A 25,188-nucleotide genomic window follows, 5' to 3' on the forward strand; every position below is an offset into this window, starting at 1 on the left:
TCTGGCACCCTACCGGAGGGGGCAATCCTTCTCCGATGGCCATCTTCATCATCCCGGTGCTCTCCATGACGAGGAGGGAGTAGTTCTCCCTCGGGGCTGAGGGTATGTACCAGTAGCTATGTGTTTGATCTCTCTCTCTCTCTCTCGTGTTCTTGATTTGGCACGATCTTGATGTATCGTGAGCTTTGCTATTATAGTTGGATCTTATGTTTCTCCTCCCCCTCTTCTCTCTTGTAATGAATTGAGTTTCCCCTTTGAAGTAATCTTATCGGTTGAGTCTTTAAAGATTTGAGAACACTTGATGTATGTCTTGCCGTGCGTATCTGTGGTGACAATGGGATATCATGTGATTCACTTGATGTATGTTTTGGTGATCATCTTGCGGGTTCCGCCCATGAACCTATGCATAGGGGTTGGCACACGTTTTCGTCGTGATTCTCCGGTAGAACTTTGGGGCAGTCTTTGAGGTCCTTTGTGTTGGTTGAATAGATGAATCTGAGATTGTGTGATGCATATCGTATAATCATACCCACGGATACTTGAGGTGACATTGGAGTATCTAGGTGACATTAGGCTTTTGGTTGATTTGTGTCTTAAGGTGTTATTCTAGTACGAACTCTAGGGCTGTTTGTGACACTTATAGGAATAGCCCAACGGATTGATTGGAAAGAATAACTTTGAGGTGGTTTCGTACCCTACCATAATCTCTTCATTTGTTCTCTGCTATTAGTGACTTTGGAGTGACTCTTAATTGCATGTTGAGGGATAGTTATGTGATCCAATTATGTTAGTATTGTTGAGGGAACTTACACTAGCGAAAGTATGAACCCTAGGCCTTGTTTACTATCATTGCAATACCGTTTACGCTTACTTTTATCATTAGTTACCTTGCTGTTTTTATAATTTCAGATTACAAATACCTTTATCTACTATCCATATACCACTTGTATCACCATCTCTTCGCCGAACTAGTGCACCTATACAATTTACCATTGTATTTGGTGTGTTGGGGACACAAGAGACTCTTTGTTATTTGGTTGCAGGGTTGCTTGAGAGAGACCATCTTCATCCTACGCCTCCTACGGATTGATAAACCTTAGGTCATCCACTTGAGGGAAATTTGCTACTGTCCTACAAACCTCTGCACTTGGAGGCCCAACAACTTCTACAAGAAGAAGATTGTGTAGTAGACATCACTAGCGCCCGTGCCCACCCGCCAGACTTCCAGATTGCTAGCGCCACTCGCCCGCTTGGCAGAACGCCCGATCGTCAGTGCCAGCTTGCCCGTGCACAAACCTCTCGATCGCTAGCGCCAGCTTGCTATTAGTGCCCCGCCTCGGCCGCCTCATGGGGCGGCGCCTTCGGTGTCGGATGGGGCCCCGGCCACACCACCGTCGGCTGGTTCGGCTACGGTGACACCGACCTCCTCGTGCGGCCCGACCTCTACACGGACCGCTTCGCAGCCCGGGGATTCTAGCTCGCAGGGCTCTTCCTCGATAGACGTGCCTTCACCCGCTCCCATAGTGTCGGGCCCGGCTACCAGCGGGTCGCCTCCACCACTCACGGGTCCCGTTACTCGTGCTCATGTGGGTGTGTTCCAGCCGAGCTGAGCGAGCTCCCACTACCCTACCGACAAGTACGTGTGTGTGGCTTCCACCTCTGCGCCCTCGCCGTTGCCCACCTCCGCTCAGGTATCTCTCTGGAATCCATAGTGGCAGTGCAACCGGACATGGCAGCTTGTTCCCCGTCCGCTCAAGCACAAACTTCGCCCCGATGGTACACTCAAGCGATACAAAGCGTGTTGGGTGGTTCGAGGCATAAGCGAGCCGGCGTCGACTTCACGGACACCTTTGCCCCGGTTGTCAAACCGGTCATGATTTGTACCGTCTTGCACCTCGCAGTGTCTCGGGCGTGGCTGGTGCACCAGATGGATGTCTCCAACGCCTTTCTCCATGGTCATCTTGACGAGAAGGTGTATTGCCAGCAGCCCACTGGCTTTTTCGACGACACATACCCACATCATGTGTGCCTGCTCTCTGACTCGTTATACGGGCTCAAGCAGGCACTACACAGTTGGTAACGTGCATCGCGTCGTTTCTTCATCAACTCAGCTTCCTCTCCGCTCGCTCCAACGTGCCTCGCTGTTTGTTTATCAACACAACCATGAGACTGCCTACCTACTCCTCTACATCGACTACATCATCTTGACGGGTTGCACCATTGATCTTGGTGTGCTCTGTGCCCTTGTCTCCACTATTGCGCTTGGCTGAGCTGCGCACCGGTCGGTGTCATGCCTCTGTTGTCATGCTCAGACTTCACCATGCCCTGTGCTCTGTCGTTATGTAGATCATGCTTTTCTTGTGACATGCGTCATGAAATATTTGTGAGGAAGTTGGGTAAGTTTATTCGTTGGTAGATTAGTCATGTTTTAAGTTGATTTGTTTGTTTGTTGGGAGGTGTTTTTTCCTATTGTGTTTATTAAAGAAGTTTATTCATCAATGTGGAACATGGGTGGGAGGGGTGAATGAAGGTCAAGCCTGAGCATGTTGACATGAAGGTCAAGCTCTCCGCCATCGATGGTTCGCCGGCCCCGGATGCCCCCTTCTACCGCTTGATTGTTAGTGTTCTGCAGTACCTGACGCTCACTTGCTCGGAGTTGCAGTCTACAGTCAGCAGATGTGCCTTCATATGCATTCAGCTCGTGATGCTCACTGGACCATGGTGAAACGGATTCTCCGTTACATTCGTGGTACTATGGATCTTGGCCTCTCGCTCCATGCTTCAAGGACATTGTGGCATACTCTGATGCGGACTGAGCTGCCGGCCTCGACACACCGTGTTCCACCTCCGGTTACTGTGTCTACCTTGGACCATCACTTATCTCCTGGTCGTCCAAGCAGCAGCCCACGGTTTCTCGGTCCAGTGTTGAGGCTGAGTATCGCGTTGTGGGTAACGTCGTTGTTGAATGCTCCTGGCTTCGGCAGGTTCTCTCCGAGCTCTCTTGTCCTGTTGACAAGGCCACTGTGGCGTATTGCGACAACGTCTCCGCCGTTCATCATCGCCGCACCAGACATACTAAACTTTTTTTCGAAACGGAGGCAAAAGATTTGCCTCATCGATTAAATGAGAGGAGAGTAAAGTTACAGAGTGTTACAAAAGGCCGAGCGAGCGGCATGACAATTACTCGCTTAATACAATTCTCCCCAATTTCTTAGCCCCTGCAGATACCCAAAGGTTGGCCTCATCCACGATAAGCTTTAGTAGGATTGGCGGAGGTGCATTCTTGTGGCGAAAAACCCTAGAGTTCCTCTCTTTCCAAATTGTCCACGACACAAGCATGGTAAGAGAGGCCATGGCGCGTCGATTGGGATTACTCGAGTTGGTTCATCTATCCCACCACTCGAACAGAGACTCCGTAAGGTGCCAGCCACTAGTGTCCATGTGCACAAGACCATACCTATCAATGATCAATCGCCAAAGCCTAGTAGTGAAACGGCATTTGACAAAGTGATGGATGCTTGTCTCCTGCTCTTGTTTGCAGAGGGGCAAAGGCCATAATTAGCCCAATCACGTCTCTTAAGCCGGTCGGCGTTCAAATCTGATCTTGCAAGGCCAACCAAGCGAAGAATTTGACTTTCGAGGGCGCCCATACATTCCAGACCATGAAGTTCATGGGGGGAGTGTCAAACCAAGGAATTGCGCCTTGTACACGGACGACGCCGAGTATGAACCGTCCGTAGAGTGCTTCTGTATAATGTCGTCCTCGGAGTGTTCGTCGAGATGGAAGTCGTGGATGAGCATCCAAAGGGTAAAGAATTTGCGGACGTGGTGGCCGGCGATGACAGTGTCTCGGTTGATCTTGAGCATGGACGGGGTGCCATGGTGAGAACCTCCCTCTACGCCGATGATGCGGCTGTTTTTATGGCACCAATTAAGAGCGACATCGACAACTTGTCTGTAATCTTAAAGGGCTTTGGTGTTGTGACGGGTCTCTGCACCAACTTCCATAAAAGCTCAGTGGTGCCCATTGATGGGCCAACCTTGATTTAGTGCACATCCTTCGAAGTATGCCGGCATCAAGAGTGTCCTTCCCAATCAAATATTTGGGTCTTCCGCTCTCTGTGTGGTAGCTGAGGAAAGTTGACTTCCAATACCTTGAGGACAAGGCAGCCGAAAAACAGGTTACCTGGGACGGGAAAAACATCACCACCATTGGGTGCATGGCCCTTGTTCGTTCGGTCGTCCCTCCCAGGCTGTGTACTCCATCACACCCCTCATTGTCCTGCGGGGCTCCCTCAACAACCTCAACAAGATTGAGCGGGCTTTTCCTTGGTCCGGTTCGGACAAAACTACCGGTGCAAAATGCAAAGTCAACTAGGAAATGGTATGTCGGCCTACAAGCTATGGTGGCCTAGGTGTCATCAACACCGACAAGTTTGCCCGTGCTTTGCGGCTGAGATGGCTTTGGTATGAATGGAAGGAGCCGAGCTAACTGTGGGTGGGTCTGGGTAACCCTTGCACGGAGGAGGACCACGACTTCTTTTACGCCTCCACTACTATCATCACGGGCAATGGCGCCAAAACATATTGAACTAGATATCCACTTGGTTCGTGAGCAGGTGGCTCTTGGTCACGTTCGAGTTTTTCACGTGCTTACCTCTCATCAGTTTGCGAATATCATGACAAAGAGGTTACGGACGTCGGTTTTTGAGGAGTTTCGGTTCAGACTATGTGTCAGCGCCGACACTTCCACTGCGGGCAGGGATGTTTAGCGCCTTATGTACACTAATTTGCGCCATCTCATAGGGTTTAGTCTTGGACGTGATGATCTCCCTATACATCTATAAATTGGCACTGAATGCCCATGAATATACATATGTTGCATCCTATCATCTCTACAACAACTGCACCAACAAAATGCCACAAGCGACCACCGCCTCGTTTTACGCCACTGATCTGCTAATCGGTGGCTTTGTTTAGGCCTCCCATGCCCGCCTATCGTCCTACACTACTCACCTCATTCGAGCGAGCTGACGTCCTCCCCTACCGTCCATCCGATTCTTCGCTCGCCCGAACTTAATTTTAGCGCACCGCACACGAGGACAAAACCAGCAGACGTCTCCCAGATAGATTTTCCGAACAATCTTTAGCCCTGTGAACCGAAGCTGGTAGCCGACAAAGCTAGCCCGTGAGATCGGACGTCGTTATACAGACCTCGCTGACTGCGAGTTCCACAAATGCGAGGTGACACGCCAACGCGAGAAAGAAACAAAGGCACGGCATGACAACATATACCAAAGCTGCCGTTTCAGACTGAAATTCACGTGAAAAAACGTGGACGCTGGAAAATTCAGCAATCCACAAATAGAACCGCAGGCCGTTAAGACGTTAAGGAACAGAGAGAACCAGGCAGGCAGCTGGGCAGAAGAAGATACCACGTGGCCGGAAATAGCAACTGCCATGCCCAGGAAACTACTACACGCTTACCTGCAAATCAAGTTACTCGATTAATGGTGTGAGCAATTGGCCCGTTACTTTCAGGTCTACCAGCCAGTAACCACCGAGTAACCTTTCCTTCTCAAAGCAATCCACATGTCCCAAAAAGCAGCACCCATTTGTGCGCTCGGCTTCTTCAGCTGCAAGCTCGCCGCCGACAGAGAGCCCGTTGAACTCAATCCAATGAGGATGGATGCAGAGCACCATCACTGATTTGGAACACTCATCTTTTCGTTTCAATGCGACCCACGAAAAAAAGGAAAGGTGCGAGTAGACAATACCTGCCCAACTTGAAAATACGGAGGCCAGCGACCAAGAAAAATATATAAAGAAGCAACAAAGCAACTAGCCTTGTACCTAAAGCTTCAGGCTTTGGCTCAGCTCATGGCGACACCTACCACAGGCGTGCTACTTGTCTTGGAAGCAAAACCAGCGTCTAAAGCCACTCGCAGCATCCATCCACTCACTACTTACACATCTCTCAACCCTCCAATGCAAGCTCTAAGCAAGTAGCACGCCCATTTGGGTTGCTCCCGCGTTTTTTTCCTCGAGATTGTCGGAAGTTCTCGGCGATGGGGTCACTCAGGACGGCTGGAACAGCTCGATGCCTGGCTCTGCCGGAGTCCTCATCTACATACTTGCTTCAAGAACTAAAGGTGCACAAATTTCTCCTCCCCAGTTTCTCTTGCACAAGGAGATGATGATGTTCTTATACTTTTTTAACTCCATACGGTGCCAGATGATATGGGACGAGGTTGGACAAGAGGAAAATGAGAGGGAAAGAATACTGGAAGAGCTAGAGCAAGAGTGCCAAGAAGTTTACAGGAGAAAAGTAAATAGTGCTAATATGTTGCGGATTCAACTGCATCAAGCATTGGCTGAATCTGAAGCAGAATTTACCAACCTACTTCTTTCCCTTGGAGAAAGATCATTCCCAGGCCGAGTATAACTCTCAACTGAAAGGCATTTTCATTGGATCACATTCACAAGGGAAACATTAAGAAAAAGACTAACCTGAATTTTCTTTCTGCAGCCTGAGAAAATGAATGGCACTCTAAAGGAGCAGCTGAATTCCATCACACCAGCCCTGCAAGAAATGCAAATGAAAAAAGAAGCCAGACTAAAACAGTTCACAGAGGTTCAGACTGAAATACAGAGAATCGCCTCCGAAATAGCAGGACGCTCGGAGAATGAAGTTGTCACAGTAAATGAAGATGATTTGTCACTCAAGAAACTTGAGGAGCACCAAAGTGAGCTGCAACGACTTAAAAGAGAAAAGGTACATAGAAACAGAAAACTTGTGCTACAACCGTCCTGTTCATCTCACATGCCAACCATATTTTATTTTCTTTCAGGGCGATCGCCTGTGCAAAGTTGAAGAGTATAAAGTTCTAATTTGCAATTTCGCAAAGATTATGGGGATGGATCCCTCAAACGTTCTTGCTAGTGTTCACCCCAGCTTGCTAATTGGAGCAAATGAACAACAGAAAAAGAACATCAGTGACGACATCCTTAACAAGCTCAATACTATGGTCCAGCAGCTTAAAGAAGAGAAGAACCACAGATTGGAAAAGGTAATATATTATGCTGCTTCAAATGCTTCTATAATGAGGTTGACAGACCTGATGGAATTATTAGAATATTCTAACGTAACAAACAGCACCAGGAACCAGGAAAATGATAGCAAAAGGTACAAAACAGAACTGAAGAAGTGCCAAAACACCTCGGAAGTTAAAGCTAGACTTGCGCCCGGTAGCATTCCAAGTTCAACGCCATCAAGAAAACCGGCTCAAGACATTTATAAGAAACTTGCCTAGTCAGTTTCAGAAATATAGATATTCAACTCTTTAATAATTTTATTGTAGCATTCGAATGTTAGTGATTTTCCTAGTTCCAAACATATCCCACACAACATGGAATTTGCAGAACTACCTACTGATGCAGGTGTTACTTTGCAGCTCCACAGCCTTGGAAAAGCCTTGACAAACTTATGGAATATACTAGATACTGCGATGGAAGAACGCCAGCCTTACGGGCAAATTAATATATTTTCATTGACTTCAGCCAATGGTATGCTAGGTCCTGGAAGTCTAAGACTAGAGAAAATTCAGCAGGTAAACCCCAGACAAGAACCTCATCCGAGTTATGCTGCATTAATTTTACTAGCTGCACCCTTCAGCAGCTATGTATTTAATATTGCTATATTGAATGAATAGATTGAATCTGAAGTTCAGCGACTAGATCAGTTAAAAGCAAGCAAAATGAAAGAGCTATTCATCAAAAAGAAAGCTGAGATTGAGGAAATTTGCAAGATATCTCACATGGATGTGCCTTACCAGACAGAAATGGACAACATAATGGAACTGATAATGTCAGGTGCGCTCCACCAGTCGTATTCCATTCCCTTCTGTTTAAAGGAATAAGTATACTTTCCATTGCATCAAATAACATCTCCACTATTGTCTAAAAAACATATGTACAGGAGATGTGGACCACGATAATCTACTTAAGACAATGGATGGATATATATACAAAACAAAAGAGGAGGCCACAAGCCGTAAAGAAATAATGGACAAAGTCGAAAAATGGATAACTTCATGTGATGAGGAGCGGTGGCTAGAAGAATATAGCAGGGTGCAGTGCCTGCCTGATAACTTCACTCCAAGTAAAAGATTTCTTTCAGCTAATTATATTTCTCTCTACAGGATGAGAGAAGGTACTCAGTAAGCAGAGGAGCCCACAGGCACTTGAAACGCGCGGAACGTGCTAGAATTATAGCAAACAAAATTCCAGGTAAGCACAGAGCTACTAAGTAAAACAATGGAAGGAAAGTCAATAGAGAAGACATACTAACTAGAAGAAGTTGCAGGCTTGGTAGAGCTTCTAATTGAAAAGACAGAGATCTGGGAACATGGGAGAAAAAAGATCTTCTACTACGATGAGGTGAGAGCTTATAACTTCGAATAAAAACAGAATTCCGCCCTCCATACAGCACTCAGAACTTAGTGTTCTAGCAGAAGAAAAAGAATTTTGGAAATGAACAAGTCAATCTACAGAGTCCAAACTGTTCTTACTGGAATTGGCCAGTTGGCCCAGTTCCCTACTGGATGTAGTTTGTCTTTGAATTGCAAGAAACATAATCGTAGAGGGTCGAGTACTCTATAAATTGCTTAAACAAACAGATAAGGTTCGGAACCTGATCTTCTACTCCCTCCTATCCATATTACTAGTCACTCAAACGGATGTATCTAGCACTGAAATACATCTAGATACATCCATTTGAGCGACAAGTAATATGGATCGGAGGGAATAACAATTATTTTAAAAGGAAATAACCTAATGACGGTTCATCTTATGTATATGCTCTCTGGGTGCTCTCAATATACAAGAGATCACAGCTTGGTATCCCAACTTGATCCTCTTCCCCAGGGATCCCAGATGAGGGAAGCCTAGGAGAGCCGCCAACTCCAACTATCGTCCATGTATGATCCATACTAGATCTGACCAACTGCCCATCCTAACCTAGGCTTTGGTCTTAGCCACTGCCACTCGCCATCCTGAACTGTGTGGCCTCCTGGAGTGAATCTCCACTTCCTGGGCGGCCATGACACCTCAAGCCCGTAGCATTACCTGTCATTGTTATCAGGTAGTAGCTCCTTCATCCTGTGCTAGATCTGCCTGTTTCTCCACCAGCTTGCTTTGGCCCGGGCTGAGCAGCCAAGACTTGGCCTGCTGCTGGTATGGGAGTTCCCAAATAAAAATTATGAACAAGCATATTGAAGTATTATAATATCTTCTCTTGAAGGACATTTAGTCATGCAGTCTCATTTAAATTACAACTTCATTTTTGGCTTTCATTAAAGAGGACTGACATTAACTCTTTGGTGAGTATAATGAATTTGTCAGTTAACAAAAAACCAAATGACAAGCATGAAATTTAGCATTGAAATGCGAAAGAGCATCTTCACAAAGTGGAAACATAGTAAACAATGAATCCAACAACCGAACAACATACTTGTAAAATGACAAACTAAAAGGTATAGCTTACGGATAGCTATAGTCAAAATGGCAGTCACATATGACATGCCCCTATAACGCTGCATTTGAAAAAAACAGTAATAGTCAGCGGATCACTGGAAGAAGCCTATTATCATATTACTCCCAGAAAGGTAAATAACAAAATTCCTGCAGGTTAGTTCATGAGGTGATATGTCTGTTAAAATGTACAACATAAAATTTAAATATATAAAATGCACTATGTCGCAGAGCCAAAAAACCTTGTGTTACCTTGCATGACTGATCTTGACTGTTCCATCAAATATTATCGATACATGAGCAACGTGTAACACTGAACTTAAATTTTCTAAATTACAGACTTCAGTAACCATCTTAAATTTGAGCTAGTAAGAACCTGAAAGTGATATTATTAACTCTACTGCAAAAATAATAACCTTGATAAAAGAAATAAGGCATCTGGCTTGAACAGTCTGGTACATATTCAAAACTCATGCACATTCAGGTAGACAGATGGTCGAGTAATTGGTTCAATATTTCTTTAGATGAAGTAAAAACATTTGTGCAACTTTTCATTAAACAGAGAAGCAAGTTAAATAGAGACAAGAGTTTAAGGCCGCACGCCAAACAAAAATACACTCATCACAGCACACACAACACACACACAAAGCCTAATATCACGGCGGCTCATGCAACATATGATGGTAAGCATGACATCAATGCTCAGCCTCCAATTTTATGTTGTCTGCCACCATATACAAAAAGTAGAAAACCATTTCACGAATATAACTGCTAACATTAATTTTTGCAGCTTCCCCTTTTGGAAATGCTGAAACAGTACATGTTAACACTGAAGGAAAAGGAAGAAGAGAGATGCAGGCAACGGGTGAGTAGCTATTGCTCAATCGGTGTTACAGTGAGTTGCCTAATATGGCTCATAACTGTGTTAATGTTTCACTAGGATTAGAAACTATCACCAGTCAGGTTGATAAATTCTCTTTACAGGAGAATAAAAAGGTACAGACTCAACTTGTAAAGAGGAATGAAAATTCATTTATATCAAGGCCCAACACAGGCTGCAGTCGTCCATCCAGCAGAGGCTTCAATACCAGCCATCGCTCTACCTCCTTTTCAAGCCACAGAGTTTCTTCTGTAGATCAACAACCTATTTCAGATAACTCAGCTGAAAAAGATATGCATATAAGAAAAGTTAGGGACAGAAGTATGCAGAGTAAGGCGGGGAATAACAGAAGCTGTACAGTCCATGATGAAGATAAAACATCAGGGGTCTCCACAAAACAAGGCCTTTCATCAATTTAATTATCCCTTTCTTTCTGGTCTCATTAGATGTGAAATTAACAATACTACTCAAAGCTATTGCAGAAGTGAATCAGTAGATTCATATGTATTGATACAACATTCATGTATTTATTATTATATCACTGAGTAAAGCTCTGCTCCTTTAACTATCTGTGTGCAAGCTCAGGAATGCAAGAAGCACAAAATAGGTGACTTACAATTAGTGCAATCATCGCACAATTTCTGGCAGCATATTAATCAGTTCCAGGCAGAGGGTACGTAAGACGCCAATTAAGATGTGCACACCCATTTCTATTATGATACAAAACCTGCCAAATCAAGCAAGAGCAGTTATTAAACATAAGAAACGAGGCAAACAGTCACCCTTTTACCAGAAACAACAGGATGAAATACAGGAAGTTGTGTGCCAACTTCTTATTATATTTTTTCTGTGGTTGCAGACACACTAAACCACCCCCATCCATGCATTATAACGCCCATCGAAGGGAACTGACTAAAATGTCAAACAGAAACTCACAACTTTTTGGTCACTCCCTCCTGTGGAGATGTATTCATCATTGGGGGCCACAGCAACCTGGAATTTGTTTCATGAAAAACTTGAAACATCAGAAAAGTTTGCTGAAGGACCAGCAGTAGAAAATATTGGAGCACATGATGCTTACAGCGTTGGCACATCGATTATGAGTGACGATATGTCTGACACAAGGCTTGCCTAGAGTAACATCCCACATTCCAACGCTGCAGGTCAATCAGTTGAGCACATTTTACAAGAATAACAGAAGTATAATGATCATATTCATTGACTTATTTTTACTCACCTGCCATCACCGCTTGCAGTAACAAGGACAGGTTGATTATGCAACCACTGTGTGGCATTTACCCCCTGATCACCCTCGTCGACATGTCTGTAACAATGACAACAGTTTTTGTCAAAACACAATGTATGTAGTTCTGGAAAAAAGAACTATATACAAGGCACCGAGTGATACCAAATGAGATGTACAATAAATATAGGATGAACTTTATGGCCAACCATAGTCAGCTAATTATCCAAGCCGAAGTATGGTGAGCGGTCTATCGCTGTGACTTGCTACCTCCGTCCTGGTTTATTGGTCCCCTTTGTATTTTGTGCCAAATTTTGACCTTAGATTTCCAACGGTATAATTTTTTATGACATGCATTAACATTTTGTTAGTTAAACCTAAGGTCAAAATTTGGCACAAAATACAAAGGAGACCAATAAACCAGGACGGAGGTAGTACCTTACATTTTATCAGCTAATTACGCATTCATCTATATTCAGATTATGCTGCTAGAAAGGCGGTAACATGGTAGACTACTAGTCACAAGAGTGTGTACATACTAGTGTACCTTTTTTTCGAGAAAACACAAAGACTTTGCGTTTCATTTCATTGAACAGAAAGAGAGTTTAGCAGTACAGTTCTCCGAGCAGGAGAATAACAGGGAAATGGTGCAAGGAAGGATTACTACCACAATTAGTAATTAAGATTAATTTTCTATTTAGCTATCTCCAAATCTTCATGGCAATGCCAGTGCTCATTTGTATTTTGCGACAATAATTAGCACCTTCTGTGCTATTAAATCAGCCAATACATATGGAGCTGTGGACACAGGCAAGAAATTTCAATGCTGGACTATGTATCTTCAGCTACTGGAGCAGCACAATGTGAAATTTTACTATAGAAAAAAGATGTTCATCCATACAAATACATTCTTGTATTGTGGAGTTGGCATTTTCTTGTGCAAAGTCGCAAATTTTTCATCACTGGACAAAATAAAACAGAAGAGAATGATGTGTCATGTAGGTTGATAGAGTATGCCAGATTACTTTGAAACAGTAAATCACAGATCGGGTCAAAAACTACTGTCAACTTCAGAAAACAAATGAGTCCCAGTTAGCTCACCAACAAAGATCATAAATAACCACAAACATTTCTGAAAACAAAAAATCATTAGCTAAAACAATGCCAAACTTATATTTAATGCAATTACCCTGGTAGTTGGCTCGTATATTCTGCAGTTGGCATCTGCTTGCCATGGCTCAAGCAATGTAAAGGCCGGAAAAAACGCATGTCTTTGCTTCGCAAAACATCTCTGGTGTGACTTAGTGGAACTAGTCTTGTATCCCAAACCAAAGTGTTATTTGATGTGCTAGAGGCAGAAAAATAGGTACCACAGTTGCTAAATGAAACAGATGTAACCTGTTGAGCACCAATACAGCAATTATTAGTTCTTATGGAAGAAACATGTTAATATCATTCAAATAAGCAGAATGGAAGCTTGAAGAAAAAAATCCACCAAGAAGACACAGTAAGCTTAAAGAAAATGTCACTTTCAGCAATACAGATGCATCCGTAATCCTTAGACGAGAACCAATAAGACATGACATAATTTACAAATGATCCGTGCAAACTCCACCCAAAAATTTCAGATTCTACTAACTGTGGCAGATTAATGGACACAATAAGCCCCAAAGAACAAGGAACTGTTTCGATGCGTAGAGCTATATGCTCTCGAAAAGAGCTATGGTATGTGCCGTCAAATGAACAACAAGTTGAGGTAGGCTAGAGTTGAAAGTTGAAAGCCATAAGATATCAAAACCAAGTCAATTGAGCAATTGGGAAGTTTGAAACAAATTCTACACTAATGTTGACTGAAGTTACATATCCCTTCCTTCCAATTCATTGAATAGGCATCCAAGAGGAAATGGGGCTCAAAATTTACAGGGGGGCTGATGACAGCTTCCAGATAAGGCAGAACGTTAGGGCACACCCATTGTTTCGTGTTTGAGTTACAAGGTAAGGGTGATGCACTGATGCCAGCTTTGGTCAAAGTACAAACAGCAAACACTAGTACCCATGAGTAAACCCAGGAAAATATAATTAAAAGGAAGTGTCTAAGAACTACACTAACACAAAACAACCAGTATGTCTGGTAACTGATGGAAAGAATTAAGAATACTACCTCAGAACCAGACCCCACCGACAAATGATTAATTGCAGAACAAGCACGGATGTCAAATAAACCAATAGTCCCATCACCAGAACCTGCTATTGGAGGAAATAACCATAACCCCAGTGTTAGTTTGGCTGCAATAGAGAGATACTATACACAGCAGAGAAGGAACATAACCTGTAATGATAGTGTTGCCAGCAGGATTGATTTTAAGGGAAGTAATATACTGTGAATGAAACGTGTTAGTGTTCTGCTCAGTGTTCACTTCTACAACTTTCAGTAAGAAACTTAAAAAAATGATATATACCGAATCGCTTGCAGAGAAAGATAAGTAAGATTCTGGAGACTCAATATCCCATAGTTGTACCACAGCTGAGCCACCATAATCACAGTCACTTCCACATGCCAGAAGATTCTCACTACAGAACTCCATTGTATCAATCGAAGGATACACCATATCCTGTGACCTGCATCAGCAAAGAATTTGATAATGTTTACATCTATGACAAGATGAATAAGAATTATGGGGACGCACAGGCGTAGGAGGAAACTAGAAACATAAAACCACTAAATATGTGAACTAGGGAACACTAAGGTTTGCACTATCTGACCCAAAAATTAACAGAAGACATGGTTAAGCGAATATGCTTTGCACTTAATATGTGGGTATCATGTGCACAAGCCACAAGCGTGCTTTGAGTGCTACTGACAGAACAAGAGCTGTGCATTTAATGAACAACAACAACTAAGCCTTTAGTTCCAAACAAGTTGGGGTAGGCTAGAGCTGAAACCCATAAGATCTCAAAACCAACTCATGGTTCTGGCACGTGGATAGCTAACTTCCATGCACCCCTGTCCATGGCTAGTTCTTTGGTGATTTTCCAGTCCTTCAGATCTCTCTTTGCGTATTTAATGAACGAATAGTAGACATTTTGCAGAAATTGTGCCATACTACCACAGGTACATGAAATTGCGAGTGGGTGCATCCAGATCAACAAACTTGTTGGACTGACCATAAAAGATGAAGATCCAAAGGTGGGTTTGGAAATGGTTGACATGGATAGGACGTGAGAGTACACATGCTGATGTGTTACTGAGGTGGCAATTCCTTCAGTAACCATCTAGTACTCACATGGATGGCCCATTTTTTATCTCTTTCTCTTGGTTAACAAATTCTTTCACCCGAAATGCACAGTTCTGTAGTTAATTGACCTAAATGTTCAGTTCCATAGTTCTTGACCCAGATAGACCCACAATATAAGTTCATCTATTTGTGGTGAAATTTCCTAATTAGTTAATTAGGACATGTAAACCCTAGAAAATCCATCTTTAGAATGACAAAGCGTCAACTAAATTCTTATTCATTGGGCTTTACTTATGTTAGCACCTGAACAAAAAACTGTCATAATGCTGATACCTCCTTCATGTATGTTCCTTTAGAAGCTTAGCCTGAGGATATCATTCATGTGCCAGGCACAGAGTTCTGGGTCATAGGTACTAGCTACTACTACCTAACAGGTGCATGGGTCAACCGAAACTCATGGAGTGGAAGCTACGACACTTTGGGAGATGAAACGGGAATTAGTTTGCCAAAGATCTAAGCAAATCACTTGTGTGGGCTTCCAATTCCACCTGTCAAAAATCTATTATATCAATGGAGCAGCCACAACTCAGAAGATATACTAAACGTTGGGACTTCACAAAATGCTACTCCCTCCGTTCGGAATTACTTGTCTCGAAAATGGATGTATCTAGAACTAAAATACGTCTAGATACATCCATTTCTTCGACAAGTAATTCCGAACGGAGGGAGCAGCAGGAAGTGAGATGTTTCACTGGGGCATGACACAAAACATTACTGGGAGAAGAAAATTTGCTAGAAGGTGTTCCTCGTCAGATGATTCTTGTCACAAGAGAACAGACAATATGCACAAATAAAATAAAAACGATGTGGAAGAATTGTGGAAGAATCCTAACAGGTAATTCTTAGCGCAGGCCTCCAGAAGCTCCAGTGCATAGCGGACGGCTAAAGCGTGCGGAGAATGTCAAGAGAGGTCAGGGTAGACCAAATTTGGCATGGGAGGAGTCCGTTAAGAGAGACCTGAAGGATTGGAGTATCACCTAAGAACTAGCTATGGACAGGGGTGCGTGGAAGCTTGCTATCCATGTGCCAGAGCCATGAGTTGGTCGCGAGATCTTATGGGTTTCACCTCTAGCCTACCCCAACTTGTTTGGGACTAAAGGCTTTGTTGTTGTTGTTTTTGCTAAATATAGCCCTAACAGGTAATGTTTGGAACTTTTTGGCTGCACAGTACCAGAATGGTGTGCATCTTAATACTTAGGGACTAAGGAGTATTCCAGAAGAAGAAAGGATCCAGCTTACCTCAGGTTTGAATTCAGATCAGAAGCGAGTTCACCTCTCAGAGCATTCCATAGTAGAAGCTTCCCATCACCTTTTGCTCCACTAGTGACAACCAGACCTACAAGTGTACACTATGTTGAAAACTAGAATAACCAAAGTTAAAGGAGAGATGCTCTATAAACAATTTAGAGCAGAATAACAAGTTTGAATAGAGCAAAAACACTACAATGCTTAGGTACCAAAAGGAAAAAACTGTATCCCTGTGATACTCCTTTGTACTGATTTTCCAAAACACATAGGCAAAGAGGATGCGCAACAAAAGGATACAGTGATATCACTATTATAATGGAAGGGATAACCTATAAAAATGGACGGGGCATCATGTGAGGGCAGTTCAAATTGCCAAATGTATGGACTTACTTATCAGCACATATACAGAAAGTGATACTCCCTCTGTCCCAAATTTCTTGTCTTAGATTTGTCTAGATACGGATGTATCTAATACTAAATGTGACTTGATACATCCGTATCTAGACAAATCTAAGACAAGAATTTTGGGACGGAGGGAGTACCATTGTAGAAGCCCATCTTCTACAAGAACTTGAAAATACAAGCAGAACAAACCAAATTGAAGGGGTGCTTCTTTTCCTAATTGTTGATAATACTTTGCTTTGGAAAAATAAATTTAATTGTAACTAAACAAAGCTTTATATACAGTTATAGGTCAGACAAAAGAAATACAGGAGTTAACATAGGCTCAATCAATTGTAATGACATGGCCACAATCATCAATACAGTAGGCAGCACATTTTAGTATCATACATAAAACTAACCATCATATGAAATTGCTTGTTAAAACTTAAGTCATTCAGTCATAGTTTCCTAAGGAAAGTAAGTGTAAGAAACAATGTGACATATTAAACATACATAAACATATTGCCAGATCTCAGACCTATCCATTAAAGCTCTCAACTCAACTGCAAACAGAGGAAGCAAAAGAAGACATCTACAAGAAAGACGGGTATAGGTACACTTATATTAAACACACAGAAATAAAGCTCATGAGAGTTGACATACAGGACTGCCACTTATTCACTGCCATAGCATTGATTTTTTGAGTATGCCCCACTGAATTTTGGTCATCGCCACCCAGGGTGTAGAGGCAAGAGCCCGTTATGCAGTCCCATACCTATTGTTTATTTATAAAGAAAAAATAAATTAATATCATTCGGTTCTTAATTTGTTGCATTGATTAGTACTCCAGGGTCACCTTCAGTAAATTAGAACCACAAGATACAACGCTTGCTCCTTTAACTGCAAATGAGGTTGACTGGATCTGGGAACAATAAAATATAACCAAGTGAAACACTAATAGTAACGTAGTATAAGGCAAAAAGAAAGTAAGGCATGCCAAATACGAGCACAAGGATTAAACACGCATCTTACAATGAGTACTGAGAGTTGAGAGTGGTTAATACTACCATGGTACTCCCTCTAAAGAAATATAAGACCTTTTAGATCACTAAAGTAGTGATCTAAAAGGTCTTATATTTCTTTACAGAGGGAGCAACATAGTACTGTACTTCTGAATTTATTTTATGTAGTCATAGCATGGTAACGGAAGAAACAGGGTGCACATTTTCTCCTTGTGTGGAACATGCTTGAAAAAGAAAAACGTGACAAACAATTGATCATGAAGACAAGTAAATATTGCAGGAAACAGAAGGTTAAGCATGTCACACAACCACTTATTTTGTATTTCTTATGGCGGTGGTCTTAACTCTTGAGTTATTTATCCGAGTTAGTAAAGTCTAAAGTATACTGTTCTCCAAGCACAAAAGGACAAAAGAGCTGTTCAAAAATAAGATCCATTCAACAAAAAAGGACAAACAAGGAAGGCGGAATAGATTCACTAGCGCAGAAGATACTCTATTTATATGTGGGTAGATATAACATAAACGAACTTGTATGGCATACCTTAGTATTGTGGCCTCTAAGTTGAATAGCCCTAAGGCAGAATAGATTCACTAGCGCAGAAGATACTCTATTTATATGTGGGTAGATATAACATAAACGAACTTGTATGGCATACCTTAGTATTGTGGCCTCTAAGTTGAATAGCCCTCCCAGAAAGAAGATTGAAAAGCAATAATTCATTTGGTGCCTGGATTGATGGAATAATATGTTTATATGAATCAAAAGAAGGAAATTTAAAAAACTACAAAATACAAATAGGAATCCAAAGAACAACAGGGAGGTATCAAGGCATTTCACAGCAGCTATAATGCCATGCTTGTTGCCAGCCTGCCTACCTCCCAGGGCACCCCCTCACTACTATAAAATCTTGAGTAGAAAATGCAGTTGTAATCATGAAAGGTACCAACCTCATTAGAGCAAGAAACAAGCTGGGGCAACCCTTCTGGGTGAAATTTTACATCAAGAACTTTGCGTACACCTTGCTGAGCCAACACAAAGTACAGAATTTAAGAACAGAATGTGTATATTGGTAAAATAAAGAGTAAAGTGCATCATAGGTCCTTCAGCTTGTACAGACATGTCGCTTGGGTCTCTGAACTTGATGATTGTACATTAGGTCTCTAAACTTGTAGAAGTGGGTCAACATAAGCCCAAGCATACTTTGTCAGTAAATAAAGATGAAATGACAACTTAGCTCACAATTTAACCATGTGATCACCATTGGCATTGGGTATCAATTACTATGGTTTGAATTTGACTAAGTTTTCTATCTCGATCCATGATTAAAAAAACACGCCTAGGCAAGCTGGCGCTTAATTGCACTTATTGTGCGCATAATTGCGCTTTAAGCATGCACTTTGGTCAGAAAAGCGCAAGGCGGTGTCAAAACGCACAATTAACGCTACCACTTTTTTCCTTGATCTCAACAGGGTAACTTACACAAGCTTCTGATTGATCTTAGTTAGTAACCGCATGAGCCAAAGAGTTTGCATGATCATCACTTGTTAATCAGACGTGGTTTGTACCTCTATTGGCACACTTACACAGTGGTTCTTGTTTTTTCAGTTCAACTGTCTGTTTGCTTTCAGGCTTCTTAAACTATGTTTGATACTACATAAGCTTTGAGCAAGCAAACTGCCAGACATCAGTTCATCACGTTATCAACTACTCCCTCCATTCCTGAATATAAGTCTTTTTAGAGATTTCAATAGGGAGTACATACGGATGTATATAAACATATTTTATAGTGTAGATTCACTCATTTTGCTCTGAATGTAGTCCGCATTGGATTCTCTAAAAGGATTAATATTTAGGAACGGAGGGAGTATTTGAACTTGTACCAAATTGCATTACCAGGCATTTGAGAGATCCATACCCTGTCATGAGGCTGAGCAGAAGGAGCACTTGATGTATAAGCACATGAAGTTGCATTCCAAGATAGGTAACTTTTTCTTACAGCTTGTACCGCAGGCCCTTCAAACTGAACTGCGGGTGAATTCCATCCTAAATATTGAAATCAAGAAGAATCTATTATGATTTACAAAATGAAAACTAAATATCAGAACACTGCTGAACAACAATATTGTTTAGAGATCAAAACAAACATGCCTTCAAGAAATGGGGTCCATCTTTCACGGTTCCTTCCAGCATAACCTCCATAAGAACAAACTTGAGACCAGTTGCTACCGATTTCACGCCCCTCTAGGCAGAACAATAGATTTTTCTTTATAGATCTCTGTGGAGACGATGGATTAACATGTCCCTTCCATATATTAAAACTTCTCGCACCATCACTATATGAACTAGAATTCTGTTCACGCTCCGACGTTCCTGAAACATGACTTTTTAGTTGATAGTTGATACGGATCAAAACAACAAATTTGCAACTATATGACTGCAGATAATGGAAGGCCTTTGGCATGGTATGTTTACAAATTAAAGAGCAAGCCTACAATCCATAGAATACACAAATGACCAGCCAAAAGGGTGTCTAAGTCCGTAAATTAACTTGTATCGAACAGAACAACAGAGGATCTATCCTACCACCAAGAAAAGGGACAAACCTGTTGTAGCTTCACTGTAACACCACGCTGGTGTAACAATGATTGGGTTTCTCTTTCTCTTTTGGCCAAATTCACTCTCCACTACTCCCCCTGCTTTCGGCTGTTCATTGACATAAATCTTTGGCACATCTGCAGGGTTTGATGCGCTTGCAGTAGTTGCCCCTTCTTGTATACATAATATGTTGGTCTCCGGCTTTTGAATATCCATATACAGTGAATCTGTATCTTTAATGGCGACAGTACGACAGTGCTTTAACATCACACTGGTCAATTGATTCTGCAAATCTGTCAAACTGAAATGCATGCACGGTTATTTTAGCACACATCATTAATAATGTAGCAGAGAAAGTCAACTGATAACCCTAAGTAAGAACAGTACAAGAGTTAGGTGCATACAGTTCATATTTGAAGAGAGCTTCTTTCTTTTTGGACAAAGACATATTTTTGTCCTTTATTGGTGTACTGCCACCTGGAAGTCTGCTTGCACTGACACCTGGAGATCTGTTTGCACTGCCACCTGGAGATATGCTTGCATTGCCGCCTGGAAATCCACCTATGGAAAGGCAGAACGCATATGATCAAGGAGACCAAAAAAATATAATTTCCAGAAAAGATGTAGAATCAATGAAAGTAAAACCTGTCGCCGGAGGTAGAGATTTCGGTAAGGTCGCCACACTTTCTGGTGGGGCAACTGGAACAGCACTTGGCTGGAATGTGGCTCTAGCCGCAGAAAGTTGTAGAGTCTGTTATTTAAGCATCAATTTGGTAAAGCTTAGTATCTTCAAGGGAAAAAAAGGTTAAAGGGGAACAAGAAAAGAACGCAAATCGAGATTATGTAAGGACCATCTAGAATAAGGACAAGATATATATGGATCCAACAGCTGCATGGTAGATTGTTTTTTGTTCAAAAGAGGTCAATTGATGTGATCTTGTGAACCACGGTTGCTTGCTTTTTTTGTTAAAACCAGTCAATGTTGTGAACTGTTGGATCTAAGAGCATCTACAGCCGGACTTTGCAAATCCGGCCCCTCAAACGCCCGCGGACACGCCCGGTCGCATCCGCGGACACTGAACGGTCAAGCCTCAAATTTGCCTTCTCACAACTGGACACCTCAATTATCATATCTCAAATCCATACAAACTCATGCAACTACGTCGATGCATTACACACATCGTCCGGCTACTCCATCACTACTGGCATGCCATCGGACTACCAAAATTTTGGCATGTTTGGCTATGGTCGAGATCATCCACGGCTGCCCTTGCCCTTCCCGGCGCCCTTGCCGTCCTTCTCACGGAAGTACCGGTCGAAGACGCAGTAGGGATCGAGCCAGATCTGCTCGTCGCCGGAGCTGTCCTCGTCGTCGCTGTCCTCCTCCTCCTTCTGTGGCAGTCCGGCCATGGCATGGACCGCCCGATTTTGCTCTCGGGCGAGGGTGCGCCTGTTCCTCCGCTGCCGTTTCTTCACAAGGCGGGCGCGGATGGCTTCCTCCTCTGCGGCCGCCCGCGCCGCCGCATCAGCCACCGCCATTTCCGCCGCGATACGGGCCTCGGCGGCCCTTATCCTCTCCTTCCCACGGCGGGCCTCTCGTTCCCGGTGGGACTCATAGTCTGCCTAGCCGGTGATGGGGAAGGAGAGATTTTCCGGCTACTGGGACCGCGATGATCCAGCCCTAGAGGACCCGAGCGCCCGTTGAGCCGACGCTATGGAGTCGCGCCGGACAGATCCTTCCATTGGTCGGGCGCTGTCCTCCCGGCAGCGGCGGAGTGCAATGCGGACCGCCATTGCCTCCTCCAACCCGCACGGGATGACACCCCAGTCAACGGATCCGGACTGGTTGGAGTCAGATCCGCTGCCCGCCATGCCGGAGACGGCCGGAAATCGCCGGAGGTGAGCTCGGGTGGCGGAGGGAGTGGAGGGGAGAGGAGTGTGAAGTGGCTAGGGTTTGGTCCGGCGAGTGGATAGGGACGAATATATGTGGGGTCGGGTGGGCCAGCGTGGGCCGGGTCCAACGTGGCTGGCGCGCCCGGGCACCCCCATATCCGCCCCATATTTGGGCTGGATATGAGGGGCGGCGGTCAGCCCGGGCGTTTGAGGCCTGTTTGATGCGTCCGTCTGGGTCAAAATTTTGTGACCGGGCGGGCCACCCTGGCATTTGAGGAGGGTTTGGGTCGCCCGGCTGTAGATGCTCTAAATCCAAACAGAAAGCAGCAGCCTCGCCCTCCATCCTCCTAAACACATTTTATCAGTCATCTCTCTCGCGGCCTCCTTTTCCAACTCCAGCGGCTACCGCCATCACCTCTATCCCCGCCATGTTGATCACCCGCTGGCTCTCCCTGCTCCCCACAGGTAACCTCCACCCTGAATCTACATCCGAACCTGAACCTTAACCCAACACACTGTCATCTCCAGAGAGGAAGACAAAATCCGCAGTAAGAATCATTTGAGGAGATCCAACAGTGAGCAAATGGAATGTGATTTCATCCATTCTCAAGCAATCGAGAAACAGCCGATCAGAATATTATTTGCAAGGATAGGAAGATGTATTCACAGAATAAACTTACCGAAACAAATAAAAAAAACTATGAGATACTAAAATGAGTATGTTGTATTAAGTACTATTACCTCAAACGATTCCTTGCAAATGCAACTTAACTAGCCAACAGCTCAAACTAGCATAACCACATATAATAACTAATGAAGCAAAGAAGAAGCTGTGTTACTAAAAAACTGTGCCTGAGGTAACAGACCGGAAAAAGAAGTATGTGCTGCTTTAGGAGGCTAGGTTCATTCCCCTGCTGAAATAAAAGAGCTATAACTGTGCCTGAGATAACCGACCCGCAATGTTGTATGGCGCTGAGTGTTGGCCGACTAAAAGGCGACATGTTCAACAGTTAGGTGTAGCGGAGATGCGCATGTTGAGATGGATGTGTGGTCACATAAGGATTGGGTCCAGAATGATGATATACGGCCATAGGGGACAGAGTTGGGCTATCACCGATTGAAGAGAAGCTTGTCCAACATCGTCTGAGATGGTTTGGGCATATTCAGTGCAGGCCTCCAGAAGCTCCAGTGCATAGCGGATGGCTAAACTGTGCTGATAATGTCAAGAGAGGTCGGGGTAGACCAAACTTGACATGGGAGGAGTACGTAAAGAGAGATCTGAAGGAATGGAATATCACCAAAGAACTACCCATGGACAGGGGTGAGTGGAAGCTAGCTATCCATGTGCCAGAACCATGAGTTGGTTGCGAGATCTTATGGGTTTCAGCTCTAGACTACCCCACCTTGTTTGGGACTAAAGGCTTTGCTGTTGTTGTTGTAATAATACAAGGTACAAAAGCTAATACTACTTTACTAGGGCGTTAAATTTAGATTAGACATAGTATATTTGATTCATGAAAAACAGAAACATATCAGAGTACCACACATCTCCTAAAGAATAAATATAAATAAAATTGATGTCAAAATACCAATGTAGTATTGTTTGGAAAGGTTTAACCAAATTCAGCCAGTAGAAAGAAAATAAAAACATTTCACCCACGAACCAATCAAAGTGGTTCAGAAAATTTTGTACCTTTGGCAACTTCCCTCTCTTCTTGAGCAACTTCAAGTGCATCCGCTGGCTGTAGTGTATCAGATGATACTTGGAATGCTTCTCAACCAGCCTATCCATCACCTGTGGGTTCGATGCAAGCCAGTCCGATATCTGCTTTGATGTAACTAGCGAGTCCATCTCAAGAGTTTCCAACCACTGATACACAGGCTTCCAGAGATCAGTTCGCTGGAACCTGTATGGGAATGCACTTTGGTCTGGATCTAAAACCTGATGGGAACGACAAAAAAAAATTGCACAATGAACTTAGCTTCCTTGGTCACTGGAAGGATTAGAGGAATGCAAAAGAAAGCTACATCTAAGCATATTTAAGAGATATTGTGTAGATCAAATTGGGCTAATTAAGCTCATAAACATAGGCACATAGCTGAATACCTGAAGTAAGAATTTAATGTGCTCGAATTAGAGTTCCAATAAAAGTAATAACGATCTGATTTCAGAAAACCTAATTTTGAGAAGTTAAGTTTTGCATGGTTTTTGTTTTTGAATTTTTGTAACTTTTGCATGACTGGTGCTACTTGGAACCCCAAACAATGGTCACCTCGATTGATGTAAAAGATACCCCACAGCCATAAACCTATCATGTCACAATTCGTGCAGCCACTCTAAGAGCTCAAGTTGATGAATCCAGTAAACTTAACCACGCAGCAATCAGGTAATAATTCCATCCAGTGCGCGAATCGTCGACCGTGGAAAGGGAAAGGGTAGATGGGTTACCTGGTCGCCGCGGAGCGCGAGGAGGCGCTGGTGGAGCTGGGAGCGGGGGAGGGATGGGAGCTCGGGGCGGTGGGCGTCGATGTAAGCGTCGACCTCGGGCTCGGTGGGAGGGCGGCCGTCGGGGAAGGACTCGAGCCAGGCGCGCGCGGCGATCTCCCATGGATGCGGCGGCCGCGTGGAGGACGAGGAGTGGGGATGCGTGGCCGGGGGAGGGGTCGGATTCGGGGGCGTGGCCGGGGGAGGGGTCGGGGTGGTGCTGGCGCTGGCCGTGGCCGTGGCCGTGGCGGCGGAGGTGGCGGGGGTCTGGTGGTGGAACGGCGGGGGGAAGGGGAGCGGCGCGTCCGGCGGCAGCGCGCGGAGCGGGAGGATGGCCTGCGGTTCCGGCATTCGCGTCGGCTTCGGTAGAGGAGAGCCGGGGACGCGGCGGAGGGGCTCGTGGTTTTGGGAGGGTTTGCTTTGCTCGCTCGCTCACCTCGCCTTCGAATCTAAGGAAGGGCAACCGTAAGATGTGGATTTTTTTTAACTCTTTACCTTGAAGGGTTAAGTTAGGGGTGCTCCGAAAATTTTTGGAATCAGATAAACGGAAGGGAAATTTCAAATGGGGCGCTCTCCTATTTGATGCAAGTTTAGGTGATTTGGATCACAA

At 43.8% G+C, this 25,188-nt stretch overlaps 2 protein-coding genes across 4 annotated transcripts; one reads left to right on the plus strand and one right to left on the minus strand.

Annotated features, from left to right (window-relative positions):
• The first annotated feature begins 5,850 nt into the window (after positions 1 to 5,850).
• LOC125519811 (65-kDa microtubule-associated protein 8-like) lies at positions 5,851 to 10,979 on the plus strand. Of its 2 annotated transcripts, XM_048684581.1 has the most exons (11): positions 5,854 to 6,152; positions 6,236 to 6,439; positions 6,530 to 6,775; positions 6,852 to 7,070; positions 7,455 to 7,610; positions 7,713 to 7,872; positions 7,979 to 8,130; positions 8,202 to 8,289; positions 8,366 to 8,439; positions 10,322 to 10,396; positions 10,516 to 10,979. In XM_048684581.1, exons 1-11 carry the CDS (start codon positions 6,069 to 6,071, stop codon positions 10,828 to 10,830), a joined length of 1,773 nt encoding a protein of 590 aa, XP_048540538.1. In that variant the 5' UTR covers positions 5,854 to 6,068; the 3' UTR covers positions 10,831 to 10,979. The 2 variants fall into 2 exon arrangements, with proteins under 2 accessions (XP_048540539.1, XP_048540538.1); XM_048684582.1 differs by having other exon boundaries at positions 5,851 to 6,152; positions 8,366 to 8,427; positions 10,309 to 10,779.
• Positions 10,286 to 25,030, minus strand: LOC125519809. Of its 2 annotated transcripts, none has more exons than XM_048684578.1 (21): positions 24,543 to 25,030; positions 23,787 to 24,035; positions 20,846 to 20,951; positions 20,605 to 20,761; positions 20,209 to 20,501; positions 19,754 to 19,975; positions 19,521 to 19,648; positions 18,553 to 18,627; positions 18,261 to 18,332; positions 17,439 to 17,504; positions 17,246 to 17,357; positions 16,190 to 16,286; positions 14,114 to 14,273; positions 13,984 to 14,032; positions 13,816 to 13,898; positions 12,844 to 13,052; positions 11,649 to 11,735; positions 11,493 to 11,568; positions 11,348 to 11,404; positions 11,028 to 11,138; positions 10,286 to 10,660 (listed from the first exon to the last, which is right to left on the minus strand). In XM_048684578.1, exons 1-20 carry the CDS (start codon positions 24,927 to 24,929, stop codon positions 11,064 to 11,066), a joined length of 2,760 nt encoding a protein of 919 aa, XP_048540535.1. In that variant the 5' UTR covers positions 24,930 to 25,030; the 3' UTR covers positions 10,286 to 10,660; positions 11,028 to 11,063. The 2 variants fall into 2 exon arrangements, with proteins under 2 accessions (XP_048540535.1, XP_048540534.1); XM_048684577.1 differs by having other exon boundaries at positions 10,286 to 10,693.
• Positions 25,031 to 25,188: the final 158 nt, after the last annotated feature.

The sequence above is a fragment of the Triticum urartu genome, chromosome 7, assembly GCF_003073215.2.
Source record: "Triticum urartu cultivar G1812 chromosome 7, Tu2.1, whole genome shotgun sequence".
In the NCBI taxonomy this organism is placed as follows: domain Eukaryota; kingdom Viridiplantae; phylum Streptophyta; class Magnoliopsida; order Poales; family Poaceae; genus Triticum; species Triticum urartu.

Bases quoted from the DNA above. Each gene is read 5' to 3' on its own strand.
- LOC125519811 (XM_048684581.1), top strand. From the start codon at position 6,069: ATGGGGTCACTCAGGACGGCTGGAACAGCTCGATGCCTGGCTCTGCCG. The intron at 6,776-6,851 runs GTACATAGAAAC...ATTTTCTTTCAG, and splicing joins AACGACTTAAAAGAGAAAAG to GGCGATCGCCTGTGCAAAGT. The intron at 7,611-7,712 runs GTAAACCCCAGA...TTGAATGAATAG, and splicing joins GACTAGAGAAAATTCAGCAG to ATTGAATCTGAAGTTCAGCG.
- LOC125519809 (XM_048684578.1), bottom strand. From the start codon at position 24,929: ATGCCGGAACCGCAGGCCATCCTCCCGCTCCGCGCGCTGCCGCCGGAC. The intron at 11,405-11,492 runs GTAAGCATCATG...AACAAATTCCAG, and splicing joins ATAATCGATGTGCCAACGCT to GTTGCTGTGGCCCCCAATGA. The intron at 11,139-11,347 runs GTGAGTTTCTGT...TTGATTTGGCAG, and splicing joins GAGGGAGTGACCAAAAAGTT to GTTTTGTATCATAATAGAAA.